This window comes from Tympanuchus pallidicinctus, unplaced genomic scaffold (genome assembly GCF_026119805.1).
Source record: "Tympanuchus pallidicinctus isolate F22 unplaced genomic scaffold, pur_lepc_1.0 scaffold15, whole genome shotgun sequence".
Taxonomy (NCBI): domain Eukaryota; kingdom Metazoa; phylum Chordata; class Aves; order Galliformes; family Phasianidae; genus Tympanuchus; species Tympanuchus pallidicinctus.
Window position 1 is genome coordinate 32,217,105 of NW_026294669.1, and position 24,997 is coordinate 32,242,101.

General features: G+C 46.2%; 2 protein-coding genes across 3 annotated transcripts in view; one reads left to right on the top strand and one right to left on the bottom strand.

Annotated features, from left to right (window-relative positions):
* Positions 1-595: 595 nt before the first annotated feature.
* LANCL1 (LanC like glutathione S-transferase 1) lies at positions 596-16,727 on the bottom strand. Its single transcript, XM_052675128.1, has 9 exons — positions 16,590-16,727; positions 16,287-16,404; positions 10,500-10,707; positions 6,849-6,984; positions 6,324-6,470; positions 4,428-4,610; positions 3,806-3,982; positions 3,451-3,523; positions 596-2,607 (listed from the first exon to the last, which is right to left on the bottom strand). The coding sequence occupies exons 1-9, from the start codon at positions 16,671-16,673 to the stop codon at positions 2,531-2,533; spliced, it is 1,203 nt and encodes a 400-aa protein (XP_052531088.1). The 5' UTR covers positions 16,674-16,727; the 3' UTR covers positions 596-2,530.
* A 77-nt stretch (positions 16,728-16,804) lies between these two features.
* Positions 16,805-24,997, top strand: part of CPS1 (carbamoyl-phosphate synthase 1) — a 101,062-nt gene continuing 92,869 nt past the window's right edge. For both annotated transcript variants that reach the window (XM_052675092.1, XM_052675093.1), the window contains exons 1-2: positions 16,805-17,069; positions 21,286-21,402. The gene's annotated coding sequence lies outside the window, so the exon portion shown is untranslated. The remainder of the gene's footprint in view (positions 17,070-21,285; positions 21,403-24,997) is intronic.

Genomic DNA, 24,997 nt, shown 5'->3' on the forward strand with positions numbered 1-24,997 from the left:
CCATCTGGGTTGACAGTGAGTTTGGAAGCTAACACTGCACACTGTGAGCCCAGCGAGCCCCTCCAAAACCCACTGGCCTGAAAATCCCTGTCATTTCAGACACTACTGGGCAACAATTTTTAGCCTGCCAGTTGACTCGTTCAATCCAGTATCACTTTGCTGGAGTTTGCACTGCGCTTGGCTCTTGGATTCCGGTACTCACCGCAAGGCAGAGCACCAGATTGTGGAAGCTGGTAACAGTAGTTGGGAGAACTTCATTCCGAAGGTGTATAATGGTGCATTTGAGTTTGCATAGTGAAATTGTGAACCCGCTTCCAGCAGAGTTGCAGCAGCCACCCGATTTGCCTGGAGCAGGTATGTCTGAGGTCGTGGTTTCATGTTGCATTGAAAATTTGAGCAAGCACAAACTAAGCAGGGTGACAGCGAATTTAAGCTGTGGTTTTCATTTATTTTTGAGGAGTATGAGGCATGATTCTGTGATACGGGGCACCCGAGAACATTTCAGCAACTTTACCATTGTGGTGGTGGTAGCACACCTTTATTTATTCAAACATGAATTGTGGTCACAAAATGAGGAAAAAAAGAAACAAAGGAAGCTTGTTCACTGTCATGTTTTATTGAACAGTGCTCCACCTGACAGTCCTGCACCCCTCCTGGTGATTTTCTGATGTGTGTATGAACCCTGGGCCACAGTGCTGCCCCATTAGGCCACACAAACCACCTCCTCTACAAAGCAGTGCCCAGGAGAAATCCAGGCTCAGACCGGTGTCCCCCCTCTGGCATCACAGCGGGGATTACAGTGGGCCTCAGGTACTCAAGGATCCCACTCTCATGCTGTTTGATTAGCCAGCTCCTGCTCTTGAGGCTGTGCTTCTTCCTTTCCAGACACTCAGACACCTCTCCCTTAATGTGAGAGTCCCAGAAACAACTGGGATGAACACCTTTTAGCCTGGATGAGCTTCAGGCTGTCTTCTGATGAGCTGGCTCTTTGAGGAGAGGAGGAATCTACAGGAATGCTTTCTGCTCTTCACTGAAACAGCTTCTTTCAGCTCTGCCTGTGCCACTGTTGAGAGGTGAGCTGGCTGTGAACATACCAGGTATGGTCCTCGTAGCAGCACTGTGCACTCTGGAGAATACTCAGACAACTTGTGCAGCTTCTGCTTCATGCTGCTGGCTTGGAGGCTGCCTGTGCTGCCCTGAAGCTGCCCTGCTCTTGACTTGAACCCCTCACCAGCTCTCCCCTGAAAAACCAAACTCATGCCCTCGTTTTTCCAGGCTGAGGAGCAGCCCTCAAACAGCACAAAGTAGCATAGTGGAGTCAGTAACTTCCACTGTACTCAGTGCTTAGCTCATGGTTGGAGCTTAAAAACAAAGTGCAATGGTTTAATGGGGGAAGGGGTCAGGTCCCCAGTGCTGCAAAGCAGCGTAGGGTTCTAAAGCAGATTTACCCCCTGCAAGTTTGTGGTGTGCTGTCAGATCAAAGCTGTTGAACCTAGAGCAGATTTTCCAGGTGGGGAGATGTAGTGCAAATCAAACTATAAGAAGCAGTAACAAGTGACTCAAATTATCCAGGTTAATCCAGGAAAGCTTATAGAACAAAGCCTGTACATATCCTCTACACAGGTAACAGGCTGAACACTGAGAGAACTCAGTGAAAAATATTTATTTCTTTATGCTGCTGCTGCCAATCAGCTATAATATGAATATATGTTTTTTAAATAAAAGATTGCAAAAATAAATGTTCAAAGCTAACAAAGAGCGTCTGCACCAGTATGCATTCTAGCTTACTATTAAATTACAAGTTCCCATGACATGAACAATGGACTTGGCAAGGTTTAGCATAAGATAACAGGCACCAAAGCTCAGGGGTTATTTGTCCATCACTGGAAAAAATGCACCAAAGAGCTATAGATAATGGCCTTCAGCTAGAAAGCAGGCAGGAGTGAATTCAGGCCAAGGCTCTGGCCTGGCAGTTCCAGCTGCTCTGTTTGCATTCTGACATGAAAAAAAAAAGGAGAGATTCCACTGCCCATCACATTCACTTCTTGTGGAGCAGCTCCTAAACTGCGTACTCCCAGCATGGACAGAAAGAGGATGCTTCAAAGCACAGTGAAGGGCAGCAGTCTCAGTGTTTTATCTCAGTGTTTTCCAAGGTCAACTTCCTGTAACTATTTGTCAGCACCAAAACAAAACTTAAACAGGCAAAGTTACATTCAATAGAAAACTTTCTCCCAGGAATGGGATACATAAAATAGCAAAACTTTATAGCACATAAAATACTGTACATATTTCCCTGCTCCCAACTGCAGCCCTGTGTTTTCAGGAGACACCAGCAAAACCTGCATTTTGTTGTTTAAACTGAAACAATGCAACAAAACAACTAGAAATATTAGAGAACTTGGCGTGCCCTAGGAGGATGGATTTATGTTCAGTTAGGTAAACAACAATGAGCTTGGAAGAAGGAGAAAGCAGCTCTGAACTGCTTTTCCAAGTGCTGAAAGATTTAGGCAAGGAACTGCCTAGCTTAGGTTCACAGTTGAAACGCAGGGAACTTGGCCTTGGTTGGCACCAGCAAGTCAGCAAGAAAGTAAATTGTTCCAGCCATTCCTGAGAACGAGAAAAAACAAAGTGCTTCAGAGAGATTCCATTTGGTCATCAGAGTTATCAGTTACTCAGGGAGAGAATGCATCATAAAGATGGAAGACAGGAAAATGTATTCAGAAGGAGCTACATCATTGCTAATGTCTGAGCCTGTAATTCCCAACCAGCTTAGGCTCTTCAGTAGGGAGAGCATTTTCAAATCAGTCAAATGTTGGAAAACTACCTGGGAAAGTATGATGATTTTTCCCACTTCCAGCCCCCTTCCTTCTTCTTCACCTGTCTACAGACTTAAAAATCTTGGCAAATGTCTTGGCAGAACTCTCAGTCATGTTGCATTGCCTCAGATCCTCGCTTTGTGTCTGGCTCTTGCTCCTTGGTGTGCCCCAAAGCTAGGGAGATTTATGTTAGCTAAGGAAGCAGTTCTTTTAGCACTACCTACTGATGGCAGATTTTGGGGGAGTCAACGAGCCCTACAAAAGGGACCCTGCTTGCTCTGCACTCATCTTTGAAATGCAACTGGAAAGCCTATGCAGGATTTTAATCCTTAAAAATGCGTGGAGATTGAAGAGCCAGGCTGCAAATTACCTGAAGGCAGACTTGGGCCTGTAAAATCATTCCCATAAGATGTGTGCAGAATCTGTGCTGGAGGCTCAAGAGGATAAGATGCTCCAAGTGGAGCCACTGGCCTGTTACAGGAACACTGCTTCTGGGAAAGGGTAAAAAGAGCAAGGGCTATTTCCCTTCAGTTCTTTGTGCTGAGTTCTGCAAAGGGTGCAGTGGAGCATTTTCCTCAGTGCTGAGCTGGCTCATATTCAGGAGCTGAACGCATGCTTAGGAATGGAGGTTTACCTTCAAAGAGAGAGAACGGTGTGTCTGGAGTCCGACAGCCGTGCTGACCATAGCTTAAACACCACTCTGCAAACTAGGAAGGAAAAGGAATAGCATTCAGATTTCATTAGAGAAGCATCTTGAGATAAATACCACCTTCAACCTCATACCATCCCTTTGCAGAACAAAGCTTCTGCAAAATATTCCTTCTGTGCAGGCTGTCATGCAGCGACTGCCCTGCTCAGGGACTGTGCTGGTGAAGCTGGTTAGAGCTAGCTCCCTCTTTACCACAGTAGAAATCAAGTTTCAAAGGAGCAAGTTGCACTGCAAAGAAGCAGAAGAGAATAATCCTCTCTCCTCTCACACAGGTTCTTACCTTGCAGGCCCTGTACAGGTATTTCATGTTCTGAGTGAGGTTGTACAGTGCTAGGAAACCATAGGCATTGCCAGCAGTCCCGTGGCAGAGCCCGTAGCCTTTCTTCAATAACCCGTACTGCCAGATCACTTCTGCACACTGCAGGGCATCGTTCAGGTACTGCTGTTCCCCAAACACCTGGAGAGACAAGAAACATCCCCCCATGCTGAAGAGATTTCCTCACACAGAGAGCATCCCCATGTGAGTGAGGGGGCTTGGGTTAATTAGCTGCTCATGTCGTCTTAATACTGTGACTCTGCTTTCAAAAGAGGATGTTTTTGATGGGATGAATGGGCTGTATGACCATTACTTAACACACAACTAGCTATTAGCATTATCACCTGCAACAAGACACCCCTGAGAAGGCTGATGAGGATTTTCAGAAGTAATTTTTTAAAACACAATTTAATAATTAAAAAAATATATATTTTTTTAACTTTCTGTTTCAGTCATTGGTCCCACAGGGTGATTTAATTTTAACAGGACAGCCTGATTTTAGGCATTGGGGTCCCAACAGCATTTTCTCCTTGATGAAGTTCCACATGTAGGGGTCACCAAAAGATATCTGCAAGATTTCTGGTACCTTGTAGGCCTGGAGCAGCATGTAGATAATGCCTGGTGCCCCGTGGCACCAATGGACAAGCAGGTCTCTGGTGTCATCGATGCAGGGAGGGTAATTGCCTGATGGGAATTTGAGCTGGCAGACGTAGTCCACGCTGGGTTTGACTGCGTTGTGCAGCTTTACTTGGCTCACTCCGAGGCCAGGCTAAGAGACAAAGTGTTAAAAATAGGAGAATTACCACTGTGTCTCTCCCTAACAGGCCCAAGGTCTGCCTGAAAGAAACAAAGTCAATTATAATCACATTTGTTCTTGCTCCTTGTAAATGAAGTTGTTTCTTTCACATCCCAAATACCTGATAGTCGTCAGGCTGCTCTGTCAGCAGCAACTCATTTCCAGTCATACTCTTGCATCCCCACAAACAAAAGCTTCCCCACGTGTGTCACAGAAAAGCCCTCTAAGCAAGAGAAGAAAAGTCTTTTCCTGAAACTAAGCTGACGTAGTTTCAAGTACCCAACTTGGGAGTAAAAAGGTAAATGTCATAAAAACAGTATTAGGGATGAATTCCAGGAATGATTCCTAGCACCTAGAGCACAGCAGCTGTGAGCTGCTGGGCCAGCCTAACTGCCTGTGATGCTGCATTTTCATGGATGTTTCTGGGTAACTGCGAGGGTGTAGCTTCACCACTGACCTCAGGTGGCAGCAAGGAAGGGGCTTCAGCATCCTCTCCAAATGACACTGCCCCACAGGAGACCTGCACTGCTCTGCCCTCCTGTGGCAGACGGCAGCGAGACTTTCATCTCGGGATCGTGCTGTTCCCAAGATGGTGATAGCTTGAAAATTCAAAATCAATACTTGTGCTGTAAAACCACTGGAGACTTAAGTCCAACATCCTCCTTTCCACATTCCCGCTGTCTGCTTCTCCCACGGGTTTTTTGTGTGTCATGCTTGGCTGGTCCAGGCTCCTCGTGTTTCATACAGCAGAGAAGCATGAAGCCTACACAGCATTTTATGGGAGACAAACTTCCTGAAGAGAAGCCAAGCACTTGAGACCTGGTGGTCTTCCACCTGCTGTGAGAAGTCTAATATTAAAAAAAATAAATCCTATTTCTATAAGCCTTGCTATATTCAAATAATTTGCATTGCTCGGTGAGCGCTCTAACTGCTTTCAAAAAGCAATGTTGTTCATTGCTGTTATGACAAAGCTTAAGCACTGCAAATGTATGCACAAAATGACCCACGTGGGAATTTTCACCCTGATTTCAAAGCTAAGGAAGATTCCCAGAACAGCAATGAGTTGAGAAGAACTGTGAGAAAGACCACATCAAAGTAAAGAGGCATTGCAGCTCCCAACCTCTTGCCTTGCTCTGCCTACTTCAGGCACTGCAGAACTCAGCTGCTTAATGAAAGATGTCCCACTGTTGTAACATTGAGATAGAAGCTCTGATTTTGGGAGACATTTTCCAGCTTTCCTACTACACGTATGATCTCTTTCACCATGCTTTTCTTACAGCGATTTTCACTCTGCAATGATCTGAGATGGCTCCAAATAACCACCTCCTAAAAACACATAAATCCGAGAAACATCCGAGAAATGTCAACAAATGGAAATACTTTGTAAGCAATTAGAAAATAGGGAAGCTTAGATCCTGCTGATGATCCATAGGCCTTCGTTACATGAAACTGCTTGTGTAATGTAGATCCTCCAGACCACCACAGAGATGGAAAACCCAATCTCTTTGATTTTCAGACAGACTTGGAGAAAAACATCAGAAGTGGAAATACGTGATCAAACAGAAGAGAGCCTCAGACAAGAGATTTTGCCTGGCTCAGTATCACCACAAAGCCATTCAGATACTCCTTCTCGTTCAAAGAAATGTGAAACGTGCTATCAGCCCCTCCCCTCCAGGTGCCTCTTACCTGCATGAGATAGTAATAAATCCCAGCCAAGCCATGGGCTGCCCCTACGTAGTATTCCTGGTACCACTCATACATCAGTGGGCTCTTGGTTGTAAAGTTCCTCCTTTTGGCTAGGCTCTCTCCTGAGGCTACAACTGCTTCACAGACCTGTGGATGGGAAGAGATGTGTGTGAGGAAAGTACTGCAATCTTGCATTCAGCACAGTAGAAAACCTCAAATAGAAAAAGCTGCTGTTAATCCCCCATGTAAGGTGGGGAGTGTGGCTGAAGCAGTGAAAGAGATGCTAATTCAGTGCTATCTGGGCATTCATATGATTTGAGGGATAGGGCGAGGGGGACATGTAGCACTTCTTCCTCTTTGGAAGAGGATGAGCAACAGGGAAACCATAATGTGGATTCTCATTCGTTGCCAGAATTTTCTACATCTAGCATTGATTTTTACGTGCTCAAAGGTGAGGAGAATGGAAAGAGACAGCTAATAAATCAAGTGGCTAATTCAGCCTCCAATGCTGAGAAGCCACAGTACCTGCTGAATGTGACTTTGAGGGATCTTCTCCTCTCCAAAGTGCTTGTTCACAAACAGCAGTGCATACAGATAGCCCATGCGCCCATACAGCAGCTCGTCTGGCACTCGTGGATCAACCTTGTGTAGGTGGAGCAGGCTGCAAAGAAAAAAGCCCGTGACGGAGATGAGAGGACAGCCAAGGCCATGTAAACAAGCAGTGAGACTGGAGGTCTAAAACAGTGCTGCCTATACCTTAAGAGATATCATGAAAGTCCCTGTCTCAGCTTTCCAGTTGTGCAAGGTACAAAATCCCTCTCTCCCCTCTGCTTCTACTTGGCTTCTTTTGTTCGGTGTTTCACACTGCAGCCATACTATGTGTATGTACTATTTCAGAGCACTAGCTCTGGGGAAGCTACTTGTGGGGAAGTCTGTGCTACGTGAGGCACTCACCATTGCTTTCCTGCGATGCTGCTGGAAGTGCAGACCTTTGCCAGAAATGGTTACTTTCGAATTCAAGTATCTGCCTATTGTGGCTGCTCAAGGAATGCTAGAAAGTCAAACTAGTATTGTGAGTGTGTGGAAAAATCTCAGCCTGTATTCTTGCAAGTCCTGATAGCAAAGCTCATTTCATTCCCTGTCTACAAAGCATGCAGAGCAATGCTGTCGGGAAAAGAGGTGCTTGCATGAGATAGAAATCTGGGTAAGAGGTGTGGAGTGAAAGATGGATTCATGGTTTAACACCAAGCCTCTGCAGGGCACTGGGACACAGGAGAACATTTTCTTTAGGGAGTGAGAAGCAATAGTGAGGACAGTGTGTGCAGCATGAATGCTGTGGGCTGTCTGTGGGGCAGCCCTGCAATGACAGCTGCTTGGTTGGCACTGGCCCACAAGTGAGCAGCAAGAGCTCTGCTGGAGTCAGAAACATTCTCTACCACTTTTCTGACTGTTTTCATATTGCAAATTTGGTGATATTCCTGTTGTGCTAACGGGGATTGAGTGCTGTGCACATTGGCACTTTAAAGTTCAGTTCACTCTCAGTGCAAGGTTCCTGTTTTGCCTCTCCCTACAGCACCATCAAGGCTGGATGCCATTCCATGAGCAGCAGGCAGAGATTTGAGAGGCTCTGTCTTTATTTTTCCATTCATCTCCAACAAAACACTCCGAAAAATGCCATCACTTTTAAAAGTCCAGCATCAGCAGCTTCAAGGCAGTATCCTCAGCTGCTTCCTGCTGTGGCTGCAACAGGAAAAGGGCTAAAATAAGAGCTGTGTGTGCAGGGCTTCCCTGTCACAGCAGTGTGAAGAACAGAAGAGGTGCTTTGGCAGCCCTTGCTGCCAGGCAGAACTGTGTGCTGTGAAGAAAAGAAGCAACCAAACGCCCAGTGTACCCTCAGAGCAGAGAGAGGATGCTGGGCTCGGACTCCCTGTGGCAGGAGTTTCCCTTGGCACTGGACTCAAAGTAAGCAGAGATATTGAAGGAGAAAGGAGGAAGAAATGTCTCAAGGAGATGACCTGACCCCATCTCCTCTTGCACTGCTCCTAGGGGAGGTTTCTCACATTAAACCAATGAGACAGATTCTGCATCCAAGATCGGGAATAAAGGGGGTCCAAGCAAGCCATCTGGCAAGGATCCTGCTTCCAGCTGTGTGGCCTGAAGAAAAAATCTTGCCTCTTCAAGTCTGCTGTCCCCATGTTGAAGGAAAGCAGATGAAGAGGAGGGTTTCCAAGGAGGAGCTCAGCAGTTCAGCAGACAGGCTCTGCTTAGCAGCAGGCTGGTAGGAACAGATGCTGTCTGTTGAGGATGTCAGGGAAATGTCAGGTGCAATAGCAGGAATGGATGGGTGGATAAACAGTTCCACCCTTGCTAGAGATTTTCAGCAATATGGATGTAAAACCTTCTCTTAGTGGGGAAATCTGGAGTAGTTGGAGCTACTATTCTTGCTCCCTTCGCATTACTGCTTCTGCCTCCAGCTGCCTTCCTACCTATGGTTATCAGGAGATCTTCTGTTGTTTTAGATATGCGTGGCAGAACCTGCACAGCATATGTACAGTAGGAGATGCTTGGTGTGTTGCCAGGACGTGCTTCTCAGAAATGAGGATGTAAACTGAGAGCCTGGAGAGAAAGATCCACTGCTCACAAATCAGCCTGTTGTCCCAGCTGCCAAAGAATCACTGTTTTCTGGGCAGAGGGGAGGTGAGGCAGCATAGGGCAAGATGGGATTTTTGTATGCCCCGACTCTTCTCTGTAGCTGGGACAGAAGTGCATTTTCTATACACTTGCACTGCATAACTTTGCAACTCTTCTGTAACCAAAAAGCATATTCAAAGCTCACTTAAGAGTTTGGATCAAGGGAGCTGTTTCTCAAAGAGAAATATTCCCTTTTTAAAGGGAGCACGGTCAGGCCAACTGCTCTGGGAGCTGGTAGCAGAGTAAGGACAGTTTAACTGTCTCTTCCAGAAAGACCCATTTTTCTTCCAAGATGTATGAAGAAACCCATTTCAAGGCTTTGCCCTTATTATGCCATTAGGTGGCAGTGCAGGATCAATCACACGCTTCCATTCAACCACAAAACTGTAGGGTGAACAGGGGGGATGCATGAGGGGAAGATCTACAGCAAGAATACATTAATTAGGGATTTTCTACAACTTGGGGCTTATGTACTGACTGAACTGGCTGGTAATGGCTGACAGGTTAGTTCCCTTGTTATTAACAAATACAACAAATCCACTTTGACACAGCATCAGGCAAAACTCAAAGCACAGATTATTTCAAGAATTTAAAAAGGGAGTTATGTCTTCAGACTGACCACATCTGCACAAATGAAAAGCTACCCTAGTTAAAGGAGTGGGAACTGAGTCTCCAAGTCACACGGGCACTTCAGATACCCATCCATGGTATTTTTAATAAGTGTTATGCATCATGGCTGTTTTAAGGGCATTGGTGTCATACTGAAGTGCCTGTGGTTTTGTCTTGCTGGCATGCTGACCACTCAAAATAGCAATTCTATGCAGGGCTCTTTCTCATTTTCTCAATATCCCTTGAGCAAGAAGAGCTTGCAACTGCAGTCTCCCCCCGTCCTCCTTCCTCTGCCATTTGCTGATCTGACTGTAATACTGCTTGTATGTCCTCTTTTTTCTTAAGTATCTAACAAAAATATATTTGAAAACAGTTGAGGAAAGGCAGGAAATGGAATTAAATGAATCATAATCAGCTGGATTCAGCACTTGAAAAGGATGCTTTCAATCTTAGGTTAAAGTCAAAGTCAACTAACAAATAGCAAGTTGGAAGCAAGTGACAAAGTTCTTCTTTTCATCTAAATGGATGTCAAGCTGAATTTAAGGGCTCTAAAAAAATCCTAAATCTCACCTTAATTTTTTTTGTAAATATATTTATTTGGGCATTATTTTTCCCCTGTGTTATCTGAATTATTTCTAAAGTAGCAATACCAGCTGAGGAATACCCTCTGCTCCCCAGCCTGCAGCCACGCACATCTGCCCTTAAGCTAGATGTTTCTTCAGGGCACAACAAGTTTCCTTGTCTTGTCAAGTTTCTGAATTCTCTGAGAGTGTTTCAAAAAACATATTGGGGCATAGAGGAAAGGCCTCGGTACAAATCCAGACCAGTCCTACAGCAAGTGCAGAAGGAACAGGAAGACATAACCACGCGTTTTACCGAGTGATGCAGTCTTCTGACTGCTTGTGGTTCTGCAGTTTGTGGTAGATGACGGCAGCCACTGCCAGGGGCCCAGCATCTCCACACAAGAAAGTGATGGATCGTCTTGTCAGACAGCTCAGGCTCTTCTTCACGTACTCATGGGCCACGTGGAGGTACGCTGGGTCTCCATACACATCATGCAGGTGCAAATACAGCACAGCAATGCCTGCAAAAGAAACACAAGTTTTGTAACCACCAGCAAAGTTGATTTTTTGTGTCTTCTTCCTGCTACACAGCTTGGCTGCTTTAACACAACGAACAGCCTGGCCCTCAGCCTCATCCAGGTCACGAGCCTTGTGAACCTCTTCTCGAGTACATGCAGGACGTAATAATGCCCAGCAGCACCATCCATAGCTTCTCCTGGAGGCTAACAGAGCTTCTGCCACATAGGTTACATACTGTTTTAGTAGTGGAGAGCAAAAGATGAGACCCAGACAAACACACCTAAACCTATAAGCCATACCAGGGACTGGTTTGTAAAACCCAAAACACCAGAAAACATCAGGCAAGACAGGACTTGTGGCAGAGCTTGCAAGTTGGCACCCTGTCTCAACTGCTTCTTCCCATGCCAAGAGCTGAAGGGCTGGGTCCCTTTATTTGGATCAGATTTAAAAGTGACATATCTTCAGCACTGGGAAGCAACACCTTTGAGACATCCTGCTTGGCTCTTTCTCCTCCTTCCACTGGCTCCCACTGAGCAGATCCCAAGACCTACACAACAGACTGGTGCATCTTACAAAAGCAAAGACTCTCCTCTGCAGCACAACGTTCGCGACAGCAGCCCAGATCAGGAATAGAAGGAGCTACCTGGAATGCAAAAGCCCCATTATCCTCCTGAGATGTTTTCAGCAGGGTACAGGCAGGTACAGAAACAACTCTGTTACTAATGTCACATTAATTATTGTCCTTTGACTCTGTCTGCCCAGTCTTCATCCAGCTCTTCAAGCTTTTAGTATGTAACTGCATGCAGTAGGTCTGCCAAATTCAAACCAACCTGATCTGGAAAGCACCTTCAAACATGCACTGGAGAAAGCTTTAAAGGGCCTACAGCTAGTTTCATCCCTTATCAATAAACATTTCTAGGAAGTCACAGGTCTTGCATTTAAGTCTAAATTAATTGAGCCAATCTCTGCAGATTTTGATGTTGCAAAGGGGTGGTGGTGCAAGAAAAAGCATGCTGCTGAATTACTTTCTGTAGTACTGAGGACAATTTTAAATTTAAATCTCTTTCTCATTTGGCATGGGTAATCTCAAAAGCTTCGTGCTACAGACAATTCAATTTCACTTGCACATTAAAGGCAGATTTCCATTGCCTAGTGAAGTTAATAACCTCGTCCTCTCTCCAAGCAGTTCAGTGTTAGAATTTCTGAGGGAGAAGCTCAGGTGCATGATACCATCATTCGGGTTTATCAGGATGTGGGCATGAAGCCCTTCTTTAAAGGAGAGCTCCTCTTCGAGCCAGCCAACCTAAAGTTACTTTCCCTGATTTACTGAGCACCTAGCACAGCCTCTAGACTCTTAAGAGATCTGGTATCTGTCTGAGCACAGCTTGCACTTCTGAGTGACCTGCTTTAATATACGCCTTCTTGCTTTGTAAGTAACTTCCATTCCCATGGCTATCGTACCACCCTAATTGTGTACATAACTACCATGCCAAGACACTACTGCTAGGACTGAATTCCAAGAAAGTAAGAGTCTCAGCAGTGTTTTCCACTGACTTGTCTGCTTTCCCTCTTGAAAAACATTCCTTCCTCCCCAGCCTAAGGGCTCTCCAATGGTCAGTCTTTTGGAGAAGATTCCAAAAAGCATTGATCTATATTAAGCTATATTAAGGAATGGAAACAAGACCTTTGCTTTCCCCAATCATTTATCCCCCCCCTTTACCTTTAAAAACTAAAAGCTGTACAAACTGTATCTAAAGACAATTTTTTCAACTCATTCTTCAAAGGAATTCACACTCCTGAGGTGAATTCCTCCTTGCAGCATAAGATCTGGCTGTACAGCCACCTGTGTATCAGACATCACTTAGTGGTGCAGGACTGTGGTGAACATGGGTGCTGCTGACAACCTATTTTTTCAATAGGGCTCTGATGACCAAAAAATCTGTCTCTAGCATGCAAGGAGCCAATGCACCGAAATGTGAACTCCTGAGATACTTGCTAGCTGCAGGGAATCAGGAGGCAAATACCAGTTCTGTGTATCTCACATCAAAGCCCGTTTATTTAACATCTCCATCTCTTGCCATCCTGTATAAGAAGTGTTACAGATGCAGAGGGATGCTTTGCGTTAAATATTTCTTTCGGGGAGGTGTGGGAGGAGATTTAAATGCACGCACTGGAAACAGATGTATTTGCAGCAATCAACTAATGCCAATGGTCCTAATTTCAGCATCCATTACCTCCAACAGAGCAGAGAGAAGACAAGCTCTTGCTCAAGTGCTAAAGCACCGCAAGAGGCTGAACACAGTCTCTACCAGATGACTGCTCTGTTGATCAAACAGAAGGAAAACTGTGTCTTGGCTTCCCCACAAGTTCTGTTGGTTGCACTACCACTGCAAACAGTTCAGTTGGTGGGAGAACAGCAGCAGCAAGGCAAAGCATTCCCCTCACGCTGAGCAGAATGGATAAAAGTGGTGACAGCTCCACTACAGTGCTGGCAAGACCAGCACGGACGCCCATCACACTGCTCTGAACGTGCCTCCCTACCCACCAGGAGATGAGCCCCAGTGTGGTCTTTTCACATAGGTCACCAGGTTTCCACAAGAGATTTCTGGGTCACTGCTAATTTGGATCAGTTCCAAACCTGTCATCTACAGTAACAAGGAAAACGCCTGGGATCTTACGTTGACCCAGAGAAGTCAGCCAGCACTCTCAAAGCAAGACATCAAGGAGTAGAGAGCAGCGGAAACTCATCTCTGAACACTGCAAGAAAGCCTGATGTTTTCTTGTGGGAAATTCAATGTCATTTTGATAAGGCATGGCATAAAAGTTACAGAGTGGGGTAGAACAGCTCTACTGCCCAGCTCGAAGGACAATAGGCATCTTTTCTGGTGCAGAGGTATGGAAATTATCTCACACTCACTAATGCATTCCAAAGCCATTTCTGGTGGGTTTTTTTTTTCTTCTGAATAGAACTGTAAGGTGATGCAAGTCCTTGGGATTATGAGGTTTCTTCCTGAATTTCCATCCATTCCTGAACTGCTTTTCTTTTGCTGGGTATATCTTTTGAAGAGAGCCTTCAGAAAGGCAGCTCAGCCCTATTCTCAGGCCAGCCAAAAGCTGGGGCAAGCTACCTGCACTAATTAGTTTCTTCCAGAGGCTCTCAAGCTGTCAAAGCCATGGCTAGTGCATTGCTAGAGAAAGCAATGTTTGCATGAGAAACAAATCCCAAAAGCACTGCCAGAAGGGGCACTAAGGGGGCTCTCCCTTACACAGTGTTTCAGAGAGCAGACCACCCCATCATCTTGGAAGGATGCAACAGGCCACCAGGGATCAGACTCAGGAGCTTCTTGGCTTTCGCAGTCAGCAAAGATGTGGCAGTAGTGACGTCAGGTCTCTTGGTTCTTTTCCACCATCTAGTCAAGGTAGCCTTTGGACCAAGGCTTCCTGGCCTCTGAGAAATACCAATGCACAAACAACTCTTGGGCATCCTCATGCTGATCTGTCTGAAAATTGATGAGACCATTGTAGTTCTGCCAAGATTTGAACCATTTCTGATTCAAAATTAGCTTACAGCAGTTTACTTTCCCTCAGTCAATACTCCGATAACAGCAAAACAGATTAAGACCATAAAAGCTTTTGCAGCTGTCTAGCTAAACAGATTAAAAGACAAAATGGAACACGAGAGCTGAGCCTGGTATACACCCAGGCACATTCTAGGCTTAGCCTTCAGAGCCCTGATCTCTATGGGGAACTGAATGAAATCATAACGAGCTGATCCAAATGTGTTTTGAGGACATTCAGCTGTATGCTGGATAATCTCGACCCGAGCACATCGTCTCTGCCTCCGAGCTGAAAAATGCAAGTCCTTCCCTTCCTCTGCTCCAAGTTCACGTGCCAAGAAGCAGTGGCTTCACTGGCACAAAAGCAAGTGAGGAGAGGAAAGGCTCTCAAGTGTGCTGGGAAAGAAAAAGGCACCAAAGTAAAGTGCCAGCATATGTTGTGTATTACTGGGTGTAATGTAGTATGCTGAAGTATGTTGCATTTCACGCAGAGTTTACGCTAGAAGAGGCACATTTCAAATCTTTCTTATTAGTGGCCACAAGAGTGCGGGTTGATTTCAGACTGCTGGGCAATGATTTACATGAGAAGATGCTCAACAAGCCTTTTCTACATAAGCAATTAAGGGAAAAAGCTGCTGTCTTGGCCCAATTAATTTGCTCTCTGGAAACCAGCGCTGAATAAATTAATACAGCTAGGATTAGAAAATAAATGTGGGTGACTAAGATACAATGTAATATGTGCAAACTTCACTTCTCTGGCGGTGACCCACAGGAAAACTGCCCCCAGGCTTTTTCTAATCCTATTAGCCAGAGCAGGAAGGTTGTACGCTCAATGAGAAATGATCCCAGGGTATGAAGAAAAAAAGGAAGAAATTAATGCTCTCCCATGCTGGAATTCAACAGCGGCGTGTTGGCGTTTCTTATTAACTGCTTTGGAGTACTCTCAGTGCCTGTCTACCTTGCTAAAATTTTTAAGCAGCCATTTCTGACATTGCTCTCACCAAGCTGTAACGTTACCTTAGCAACAATGAGTACTGTTTTCCCAAGCAAACTGCTGGCATCAAGTTCCACAGTATCCAAGCACAGGCCATGTTCAGATTATAATATGGAAAATTGCCATTTGGGATTACAGCATATAGGTTAAAAAAAAAAAAAAAAGAAAAAGCTGTGGCAGCAAAAAGTCTTGCAGCAGCCAAACAAGTACCTGACTATCCCAAGATGCTTCCCTAAAGCCTGGCACAGTGCAGAAAGCAGCAGCAGAAAAGCTGACAAAGCACCCAGCAGAATCCAAAGGTGTATCCTCCCTGGCTCCAGGGGGTAGGGATAGGGCGGGGAAGGTAGAGCATGCTCCCAAAAATGAAAATACAGGTTGAAAATGCAGAACAGGATAGAGACGAGCTCCTGGAAGCTTTGCACAGAAGAGTTTGACTGAGTAAGGTTTCCCTCTTTAGTTCTGTTCCCTCAGCAGATGCTGAAGCAGAGGTGGCCCTGGCTGAGTGGAGGGGCACTGCCTGGGGAACTGTCTGTCAGTCAGTGTCTTAAGATAAAAATCTGCCCAAACAAAAAAGATGGACATTATTGCAGGCTCTCAGCTTACGACTGCCACTTACTGCTGCTTACAGGGAAGTGGCCTACCATGCACACATGCCTGCTTCACAGAAAAGCAGTTTACTTGTCAGCACTCTTCCCACAGCTAGATTTGGAGCCAACCTCTTCAAAAGCTCCAGTATTATCTCCCAGGCAGATGCGTTGCAATCCTCCAGCTTTATCTGTTACACAGGTTTGGCGCTATTAAGGAAGACCCAGTCTCATCTCTGCAGTCCTCCTTTGCAGTTTGAGTTCTGATGCCAAAAGCGGGGGCTCCAGAAATAACAGCCCCTGGGCTTAACAGATCGTGCAAGAGAAGCGCCGGTCACGACACACGTTACTGTGGATGAAGTGAAGAAGTGAGTTTGACTCGGCCTAACCCAGAGGACAGCTTCAGAGCCATCCAGCCCCGTTCTGAGCAGTCGGCCATGCCCTACCTGCCCAGCCCGTGTAAGCCGTGCAGTCCCGCGGGTCAGCAGCCTTCAGGCCCCTCTCCATCTGCTGCAGCAGTTCCCTTATTTTGTTGTTCAGACGCTGCGTGAACTCGGGAGTCAGCTGCAGGGAACGCAAAAGCATCAAAATCAACATCAGCAAACGGGAGAAAGGCGGAGTGAGCGAGTGGAGGGGTGCGGGCTGAGAGAGCGCAGGGCCGCGCTGGAGAAAGAGGCGAGCTTTAAAGCACGCACACAGGAACCTCAGGGTCCCCCGAACAGCCGGGACCGCGCTGCATCCCTACTCACCCGGCCGGACGCATCGAAGTACGCGGTGCCCAGAGACTTGTCGTAGTCCGCGTACGGGTTGGGCAGCGCCCGCTGCGCCATCATGGTGCTGCTGGTGCTGCCGGTGCTGCTGCCGCCGCGCGCGCCGCCTCACCTCGCCCCGCCCTGCGAGCCGCCGCCGGAAGGCCGCAACCGCGCCGTGCCGCCCCTCCGCAGCGCTGTCGGCTCGGCCGCCATTTTGGTTCCTCTTGGCGGAGCTCGAGTGGCGGCTTGCTGTCGTCCCTGTGTGATTTAGAGCTCCCCTCAGGCTGGTTCTGGGGGTTTGTTTGCTAACGTGCCCACACAGAGCGAGGAACGCAGGCGAGCAATGATTTTACTAGGAAAGCTGTTCCCACGTTCCCTATGCAGTCCCAGTCAGCCGCGGTGTGAGGGTGTGGGCGCAACACTGGTTTGCTTATTGCATCTGGAAAAGGTCGTGCTGGAGTTCCTGGGGAAGAAAAGGTGAGCGAGTTGTTTGGAACACGTCCAGTGCAGAACACTGAGCCTAGTTTTGTGTTACCTGAAAGTAACCGGATAAAGTGGCTAGAAACCAGACTCCAGCTGGTCTTCGTTATTAGCAGCCCCAGCCCAGAGGTTGTTCTGGAACGTTCTGCGTCTGAAGCAGCTTGCCACAGCGATGGGAAGGATGAAGGAGGTCTCAAAACCTGTGAGGGAGGAAGGAATGGTGTGGAGTACGTCCTGCTCCTGTCATCAAGCAGAGACAGATCCTCGGTAAATGTTAGTCCTGTTTGCTGGCACTCTGGTAGGCTGGTTGCGTGCCCATAGGTGCTGTGGTTATATGGGTAAAACTTATATTTCGCAGTTCTCCCTGAAGATCACTTCAGGATGTTTGATTGCCTGCACCCTCCTCATCTCCATGAGGACACAAATCCAAACGTCGTGCAGAAACATCTCCTAACGTAGAGAAATGGCTCCTCCTGCACTGCCCTACCCTGCGGTAGGCGTCCTGCAGCTCTGCAACCTCGGCTCTCCAGTCAGCAGGGTGGAGGTGCTCCACAGAATTATGAACGTTGGGCACGCTTTCAGGTGTCACACTATGTGTAAAACAGTGATAAGTTTAGAAACATGGCTATTTTTTAGCTCGTTATATTTGATTTCAGCAAACAAAACTCGTATTCTAAAATCTTAGTGTGTTTTTGAGGTTAAAAAAGGTTTGCTTTTTGAAGGTAAAGCAAGTGTTCTATCTTGTCTCTGTGATGACAAAGTTTTGCATTTTTAAAGGATATCTGGAGGGAGGAGAAGTGTCTTTTTAATTGGATTCTGTTTTTGCAATATCCCGTAAGCATGATTGCATTTTGCATTGATTATTTTCTCTTAGCAGCTTCTATGGGGAGATCAAAGCCTGAGTATCAGCGACAAAAGCTGAACTAAGCTAGTCGATTATATCGATAATGTATCTAAAGCAAACCTTACCTATATGCTGCCTGCATTTATTGGGGTCAGGTGGTAAGACAAGTGCTCAGCAAAATCCTGTCCTGACTCTGTGCACACACTGACGTGGGCTCTGAGCAGTGATTAGCATTCAGAAAAGAGACCTCAAAGATGTAGTAGATGCTTATGCATGAATGTGAGCTTTCTGCTCAGTTGTTGGGAGGAAGGGGAAAGAGAACAGAAGTGAGAGACCTGTTACATGTGTTGGTGGCTCACTTGTTTCTGAAATACTGTGTTTACATTTCATCCCCAAAAGCGTGGCCAAGATAGGAGAGGTACAAATTAGAGAACTAATCAGATCAGAAATATGCTGTGCATCGTGGCTTATGCGCAAGCACTAAGTAGTCAGAGTAGGGCTGTTCAGACTGGAAAAGAAACATGGAAAGAGTGTTCTTACAAGTGCCTATCTGGTCTTTGAATGTTGTCGGGAGCGTAATGGAAGAAGGTGATACACTGGCTTTCAAAGTTAGCACACATCAGCTGAAATGACTCGGAGCAGCCATCAAAAGTGAAGATTATTCATGTGGTTAAGCTGTGGCAGGTTGTTAAGGAAGAAAGTAGCACTATGGCTGCGTGCAGAGGAGGCTTCTGAGCCCATGCTTCTGGGAGTTTGGAGACTGTTGCTGCATGCATTCACTAGCACGCTGTGTTTCTGACATAGGAAAGCGGGTATTAGAGGATTTGGGTATCCCTCATGCTATGTGTTTCTATTTTGCTTTACAGCGCTCAGTCTGGGTAGAGCAGTTAGTAGGCTATCAGCTTTGTAACGATGCGTCTCTGTGCCAGCAGCTGCTGTGTCTCCCTTCAGCTCCCTACACATCGCTGCTCTTTTAGGGCTTAGCCGCTAGGTGCCCCTGTCTCACAAGCAGCAAATCGGAGGAGACTGGCTTTGCAGTGGGAGAGCAGCTAACGCACTGCTTCGAGGGAGCGCGCGGCTGCTTTTGTAGGTAGTAATGAACACAGATCGGAGGTTCTGTACATCAGGGCTCGGGGGAAATGCATGTTGCAGTTCTCCGTGACATTTTGCCACTTCCTCCTCTTTGTAGCTGTAAGGTATCAGCTCCCAGTGTACCCTTCAGCTAGTGTGGGAATCCTCCCTCTCTTAGTAAAGGCAGGGCTGAGAGTTTGGAGAGCAGACCTGGATGAGATCAGTAAGGGCTTCTTGTTGGAATAAGCAAAGAAAACGAGACAGGAAGCTGCTGAAGGCTGGATCATACTCTCTGCTTCAGTGGTGTAAAATACATCTGGAAGACAGTACATTTTGCTGTGGTTTTAATGGACTCTGATCTCTGGACAGGACTGACATCACGTCAGGTGTCTTTTGCTTTGCTGTAATGATTAAAGCAGTTCTGCAGACGGCGCTTGCTTCTTTAATGCTTAGTGCCAGGATTGGATGTGATCTCCAACAATAATATGGATGTAGCTCATTGCTCAGCTTGACTGTATTTGACATCTGTCTGCAGCCGAGTTCACCTTTGCACGTCTGGAGGGTGTGCAGTGCTCGAGTGTGACTGTTGTCTCGTTTGCTGAGCTATGTGAGCAGCTTGGGTGGCAGCGAGCAGGATCTTCATGACAGTGAACAGTACAGTTAGGCTTAACAGGTGATCTGAGGTCTCTGAGTATCACTGAGGGGAGCCAGCTGTTTCATTTGGTAGACTCTGATATTACCTGATACCTTATTCCTTCAGGGAAGCATTGGTACGGATCAGGAATGCTGTGGCCAGTGCTGTCAGACCTCAGGGCCTAAAGAGAAGGCAGCTGGTGAGGGAGGAGAGCTTCCTGATCTGATGCGAAGCCAAAGCAGGTGGTGCAAGGTCTCCTGCTGCCCGGAGATTGGCTGTGATAAAATTCGTGGCTCAATTTCAGCCCCAAATGTTTTCTCTTCCCGTAGCTTACAGAGGCTCTTGCAGCTGCTCTTCCTTCCTGCGGGTCATCAGTAAGTCACACACCTAGGAGAGCTGTGTATTCATTAGCATCGCTGAACAGTCTCTGTACTGGTAATGGCTGTAATTAGCAGTGTCAGTACACAGAATTCCAGAGACAGCTTCTAAACAAATGACTTAAAATCCCCTACATAAATGTGTAGTGCCACACCATCGATCTAATTTCCTATAGATTTCTTCTTCCTTTTGTGTACTCGAGGGACTAATAAGCTGTGAACTTCTATTGAACTTTGTTTCTTGTGGTTCACAATATTTCCTTCTTTGCAAAGACTTTCTAGTGCATGGTGTGCCTCAGCTGCTGCTGGCTGCTGCTTGCAGTGAAGTTGGGCTTGGAGTTGCCTTGAGCATAGAGGCAGGAGGTGGTTGGTTTGTCCTTTCTGACAGGTGTAATTGTCTTGCCACTTTCACAGGGCTGGGGCATTAATAAGTCATTAAGGTAAGCGTGCTAGAAACTGTGGTAACTTGTCTTAGTGGCTGGTGAGGGTCTCTGGCGCAGCGCAGATCCTCTTCCTCAGCTGCAGTGCTGGACTGGGTGCTGCTCTGTGCACTGCTGCCATTTACACACAGCCTAGAAATAAAGGAGACGGGAAGAGCTTTTCCCAGATGAGCCTCATGAAGCCCTGCTGAGGCTGGCTCTCTGCAGGGAAGGAGCTGTCCCTGGACAACAACACTGTGGAAATGCCAGCTTGGATGTGCAGCTGGCCTTGGAGAGCATTGTCATCCCACAGATGTGTCCATAATCCTGCGTGGTTTTTCTCCCTGTGAAAAGCGAGCTGCTGTGCTGAGGCTTTTGTGGGGAGGTGTGTTTCCAGCTGGCATGGAGCCACTGCAGCTGGCTGACACAAGGCATGCTGGCTGTGCCAGGATGTAGGACCGTGTTTTCCTCCCCAGACGGTGACATCTCCCAATGGGTCACTGCCTGGCATGCAGGATCAGAGCTTTCTGTGTGCTGGAGAGTTTCTTGTTCTGCTGTTTCTTATATATTTTGCTACGTTTTTGTTTTCAAAGTGTGTTTTCTTTTTAAAGATAATTTGTGAAGGATTGAAAATATTTTGCCAACTTCTTATGTCACTTGAAACCAAGGGCTGGTTTCCTTGCTAAGTTTCCAACCTCATGGCTTCCAACCTCACATGCCAGTTTTCTTGTGACTCTTCTTATGGTACAGATGAGTGGAACAGAAATGTATTGCTTGTAGTGTAGGTGTACATGTAATACTGGAGCTGGTTCTCCTCTTGGATTCTGGTCTGCAATTGACACCTTCAAAATTTCTGCATCCTTTCCAGGGCATTTTCAAAACAGCAAGCAAACAAGGAGAAACCTGATGTACATGGAGAGACCCTTCCCAAAGTAGGCCCTTGGATTCAGGGAGCAGCAGCCTGCAGATCGTTGACACTTAAACTGTAAGTGCTTCTGCAGATTTTCACTTGTTCACTTGACTGCTTTGGTTGATACTGTTTCTATTTTGAATGACCGAAGATACAGTAACATGGTTCTTGGCTGGCAGGCCCGAGCCAGAAGTGGAAGTAAAAAAAATGGAAAGCAGGTGTTATTTCACTTTGTTAAAGGTAATGCTGTGCCCTAGCCACGAAGGTCACAAGCTTCTGTTGTGAGCCTTAGTGCTGGATGAATTTTGAACCCATTAGGCGACTGGCAGGATGGATGAAATTGTTGTTAGAGACCGTTCCTAGAGAGCTCTGTGGCTAATGTTTCAAAATGGCTGCGATCCTAACTGAAGGAAGTTAGTTGTGTGGGGCAGAGATTTAATGCATCTGCAGCTGCATTTTGTGGAACCCTTGCCCTGGAAAGGCCAGAATTAGCCGCAGAAAGCAATCTGAGGGTTGAGCTACAGGTACATTCATAGCTGCTGCTGGTGCTTAAACACAGTGCTCCATGTTGCTTCCAAAATCTTCCTTTTCTGTGGACTTTGGCTGTTGAAATAGCAGGAGCTTCAGACTTTTCTGCCTCATCTATGCAAGTGTTGAAACTTCTGCCTGTGATATTTCAGTGTGTCTGTTGAGGGAAGCACATAGTGAGATGGTTATGGTAAGCACTAGAAGTAGGCTTGTTTGGAACATACTCTTGTTGCTGTTCTGCTTGCCTAATCACGCAGGTAATTGTGTTAGGATCAGAGCTCTGACAAAAAGTGCATTTTGCCAAGATGAGGTGGTGTTCTAAGAGTGAGGGGAAGAGCAGGGCTCGAACAAAGCCTGGAACCTGGATGGAGAGACTTGAAGCTTCGAGCACATCAACAGAGTTGAGAACTTAGGTCTTTTCCAAGGTCGTGCTGGGTCTGGCTGGGTCAGCCAATTACTTCTGCTGATGCTGGAAATCAGACCCGTGCTGCCCAAATCCACCTTGCAGATTCTTCAGAGCACACTCTTGAGGGTGCTGCAGCTGCATGGGGATTGTGGAGAAGGGGATGAGAGGAAGAATTATGTTGTCTGGAAAGGTTAAATGTGATTTCTGGAGTGCACAGCTGGCTGTCTCCCTGACTGGAACAGGAAAGAGGTAGCATGTGTGTAAAGCACTCTTTTGCAGTTGCTAATGATACTGCTGTCCATGCTGCCTATCAGCTGATCTGGACTTTCCCCTGTATCATTTCTTAGTAGTATGTGCTTAGTTCAGATGGTGCTTTCTGTTCCTGTAGCTTCTTGCTGCTCAGAGCAAACTGTGTAAGGCTCAGACAGCAGCAAATTGTAGCACGGTTCCCCTTGGGCTTTCTGCACTGCTTGGAAGAGTTTAGCAGAGCTTTTTCACAATGTTATGTCTTGATAAGCTTCCTCACTGTGGACAGTACTTAGCTTTGGTGGATTTTTTTGGGCTCATGCAACCGTGCCTGGAACCTTCAGTGCTGGTCCCACTCCCACATCTGCTGGGGCTTTGTGTCCTCTTTCAGGTGTGCAATAAAAGCTGCTGCCTGGAAGCACATACTCTCCCTTAGCTAGCTGGTCTTTATGAGGAAAAGCCTCTGTCTGGGGTTTTCTCTAAGGAAAATGCTAGTGTAAAGGCTTGTATTGATGGGTGAGAATGGTAGTAGAACCATCATGTAGACAAAGTGTCTCCCAGCTCCATGGAGCACAGTGAGTCTTACAGTTAATTCCCTTGCTCTTTAAATTTCCACGCTATTACAAAGATGCTAGCTGAATAGGCAGAAATGGAGTTCTTGGGTTAAACTTCTGAAAACTTACTTGAGAGCATCAGTTACTTTTTCAAATCTCATCGGTCTCCTCTCTAAAAAATGCTTCATGGATGTTCAGAATCGCGTTCCCTTTCCCCTTCCCAGCTAAATGACATTATAGATCTGTATAGCAGGAGTTTGCTGTCCTCTTTAAAGAGAGAGAGCCATCGTCAGGCAAGTAGACCTGGCCCAGTGGCATATCCATCTGCAAGTCGAAGCACGTGCTTCAGCGTGTGGTCCTGTGTGAGGTGTGTGAAGCTTTTAATCCTCCTCACCCCCTGAGTAACCACAGGAAGAAGACAAAAAAGTAGCAGTAAGAGGAAAAAAAAACATAGACCAATGAAAGAAAATCCTCTGTTTTGCACATCCTTCCTATCTGGAGCACCGGGTGTGAAACAGCAACAAAAATGCTGATTGATCAGTGATGCTGTGTATGAGGTGAGAGGCCAAGGCCATGTTAAGTAATACCTATGAAATATTAGCTTCCCCTCCCGCCAAAGCCAGGAACATCCAGCACTGCACGAAAGGGTGCTAAAGGGTAAAAAGAAAAACAAATCTGAACCTTTCCAAAAAGTCACTATAAATATTCCAAAGGGAGAATTAATTCATTCAGCTTTTGAAGTTTGGGAAGAAACTTTGTGGGGAATTTTCCTACCTTCTGATACGACATCTGTTGTAGTACAAACCTGTTATTAGCACAGTATCTCCTGCTTAGGACAGGTCAGGTTGAATAAGGCTGTGAGATGATGCTTTTCACAAGTACACAAGGTATTAGCCTGTCAACTAATTGCTGAGACTGATCACACACTCCACTGTTCCATTGGAGCTGCTTTTTTCCTGAGCCTAACTGTAGGCTCGGCCCATTGATACACTCTGGAGCTTTTGGTTTTGTTACTGTTTGTTATTTTTACTTACAGGTGGTGATATAACTGTCCCCCGCTGTCCTACCAGTTGCAGTCACCGTGATTGAATTTTGCAGTGCCTAGCTGTGAGGACCTGCTGTTCCAGGCTATGTCTGTCTATAACATATTATTCTGTTGTGTTGCTTATCTCATCTGATGGATGTTTCCTGACTTTGCTGTTGGATGCCCTTACTCATAGATCTGAGGCCACGTATTTCAGGGTCTGCGATGGGTCTGGCCAACATCCTCTGCAGATGCCTACTGTGTGGTTGGATCCAGTGGTTCTCCCATATCAAAATTTGTTTGTAAATGCTGTGGTTTCATTGAAGTTACATCTGACTGGGGAAAAAACCAGTACTGTGACAGAGCAAAAAGACAAAAGTGTCCAGTGGACACAAGGTGTGCTTGTGTTCCTGCACATTTATGCACGTACATAGGTGTGTGTGCATAAATTAGAAGCTCAGGGACTGTTTGTGTTGCAGCCTTCGTTCTAGATAGAAATCTATGTATCTGTAGTCTAGTCAAGGGCAAGGCAGTTTTGTTTTCTTTTGTTATAGCAAACACTGGGGTGTGATCATCTACCACATATTCAGCCATGATTGCGCTGCCACAGAAGGAAGCAAGCATAATGAGAATCATCCTCAGCGAATGTAGCTAATCTTGCACTGTAAGATCAGGCTATTTTTAAGCTGTGTAAAGGATGTGTAGCATGGGAGAGACTGTTTGTGTAGCCCTTCTGATTTGCTTTTATTTCCTAAAGCCACTTTGGCTCTTGTGGCTACACTCAGTTTCAGCCAAGCAAGGGTTTTCTGAAGTTGGCCTTTTGGGATCATGTCAGTCTCTCTCAGATACAGCACGGGGTTTTCTCTATTTTCTCCAAGTCAGCTGATCTAAGAGGAGCTGCTAATCCCAGTG

Excerpts from the sequence above, each read along its gene's own strand:
- LANCL1 (XM_052675128.1), bottom strand. The coding sequence starts at position 16,673 with ATGATGGCGCAGCGGGCGCTGCCCAACCCGTACGCGGACTACGACAAG. Across the intron at positions 10,708-16,286 it reads GGCTTACACGGGCTGGGCAG|GCATTGCTGTGCTGTATTTG; the intron begins GTAGGGCATGGC and ends TTTCTTTTGCAG. Across the intron at positions 6,471-6,848 it reads CTCAAAGTCACATTCAGCAG|GTCTGTGAAGCAGTTGTAGC; the intron begins GTACTGTGGCTT and ends TCCCATCCACAG.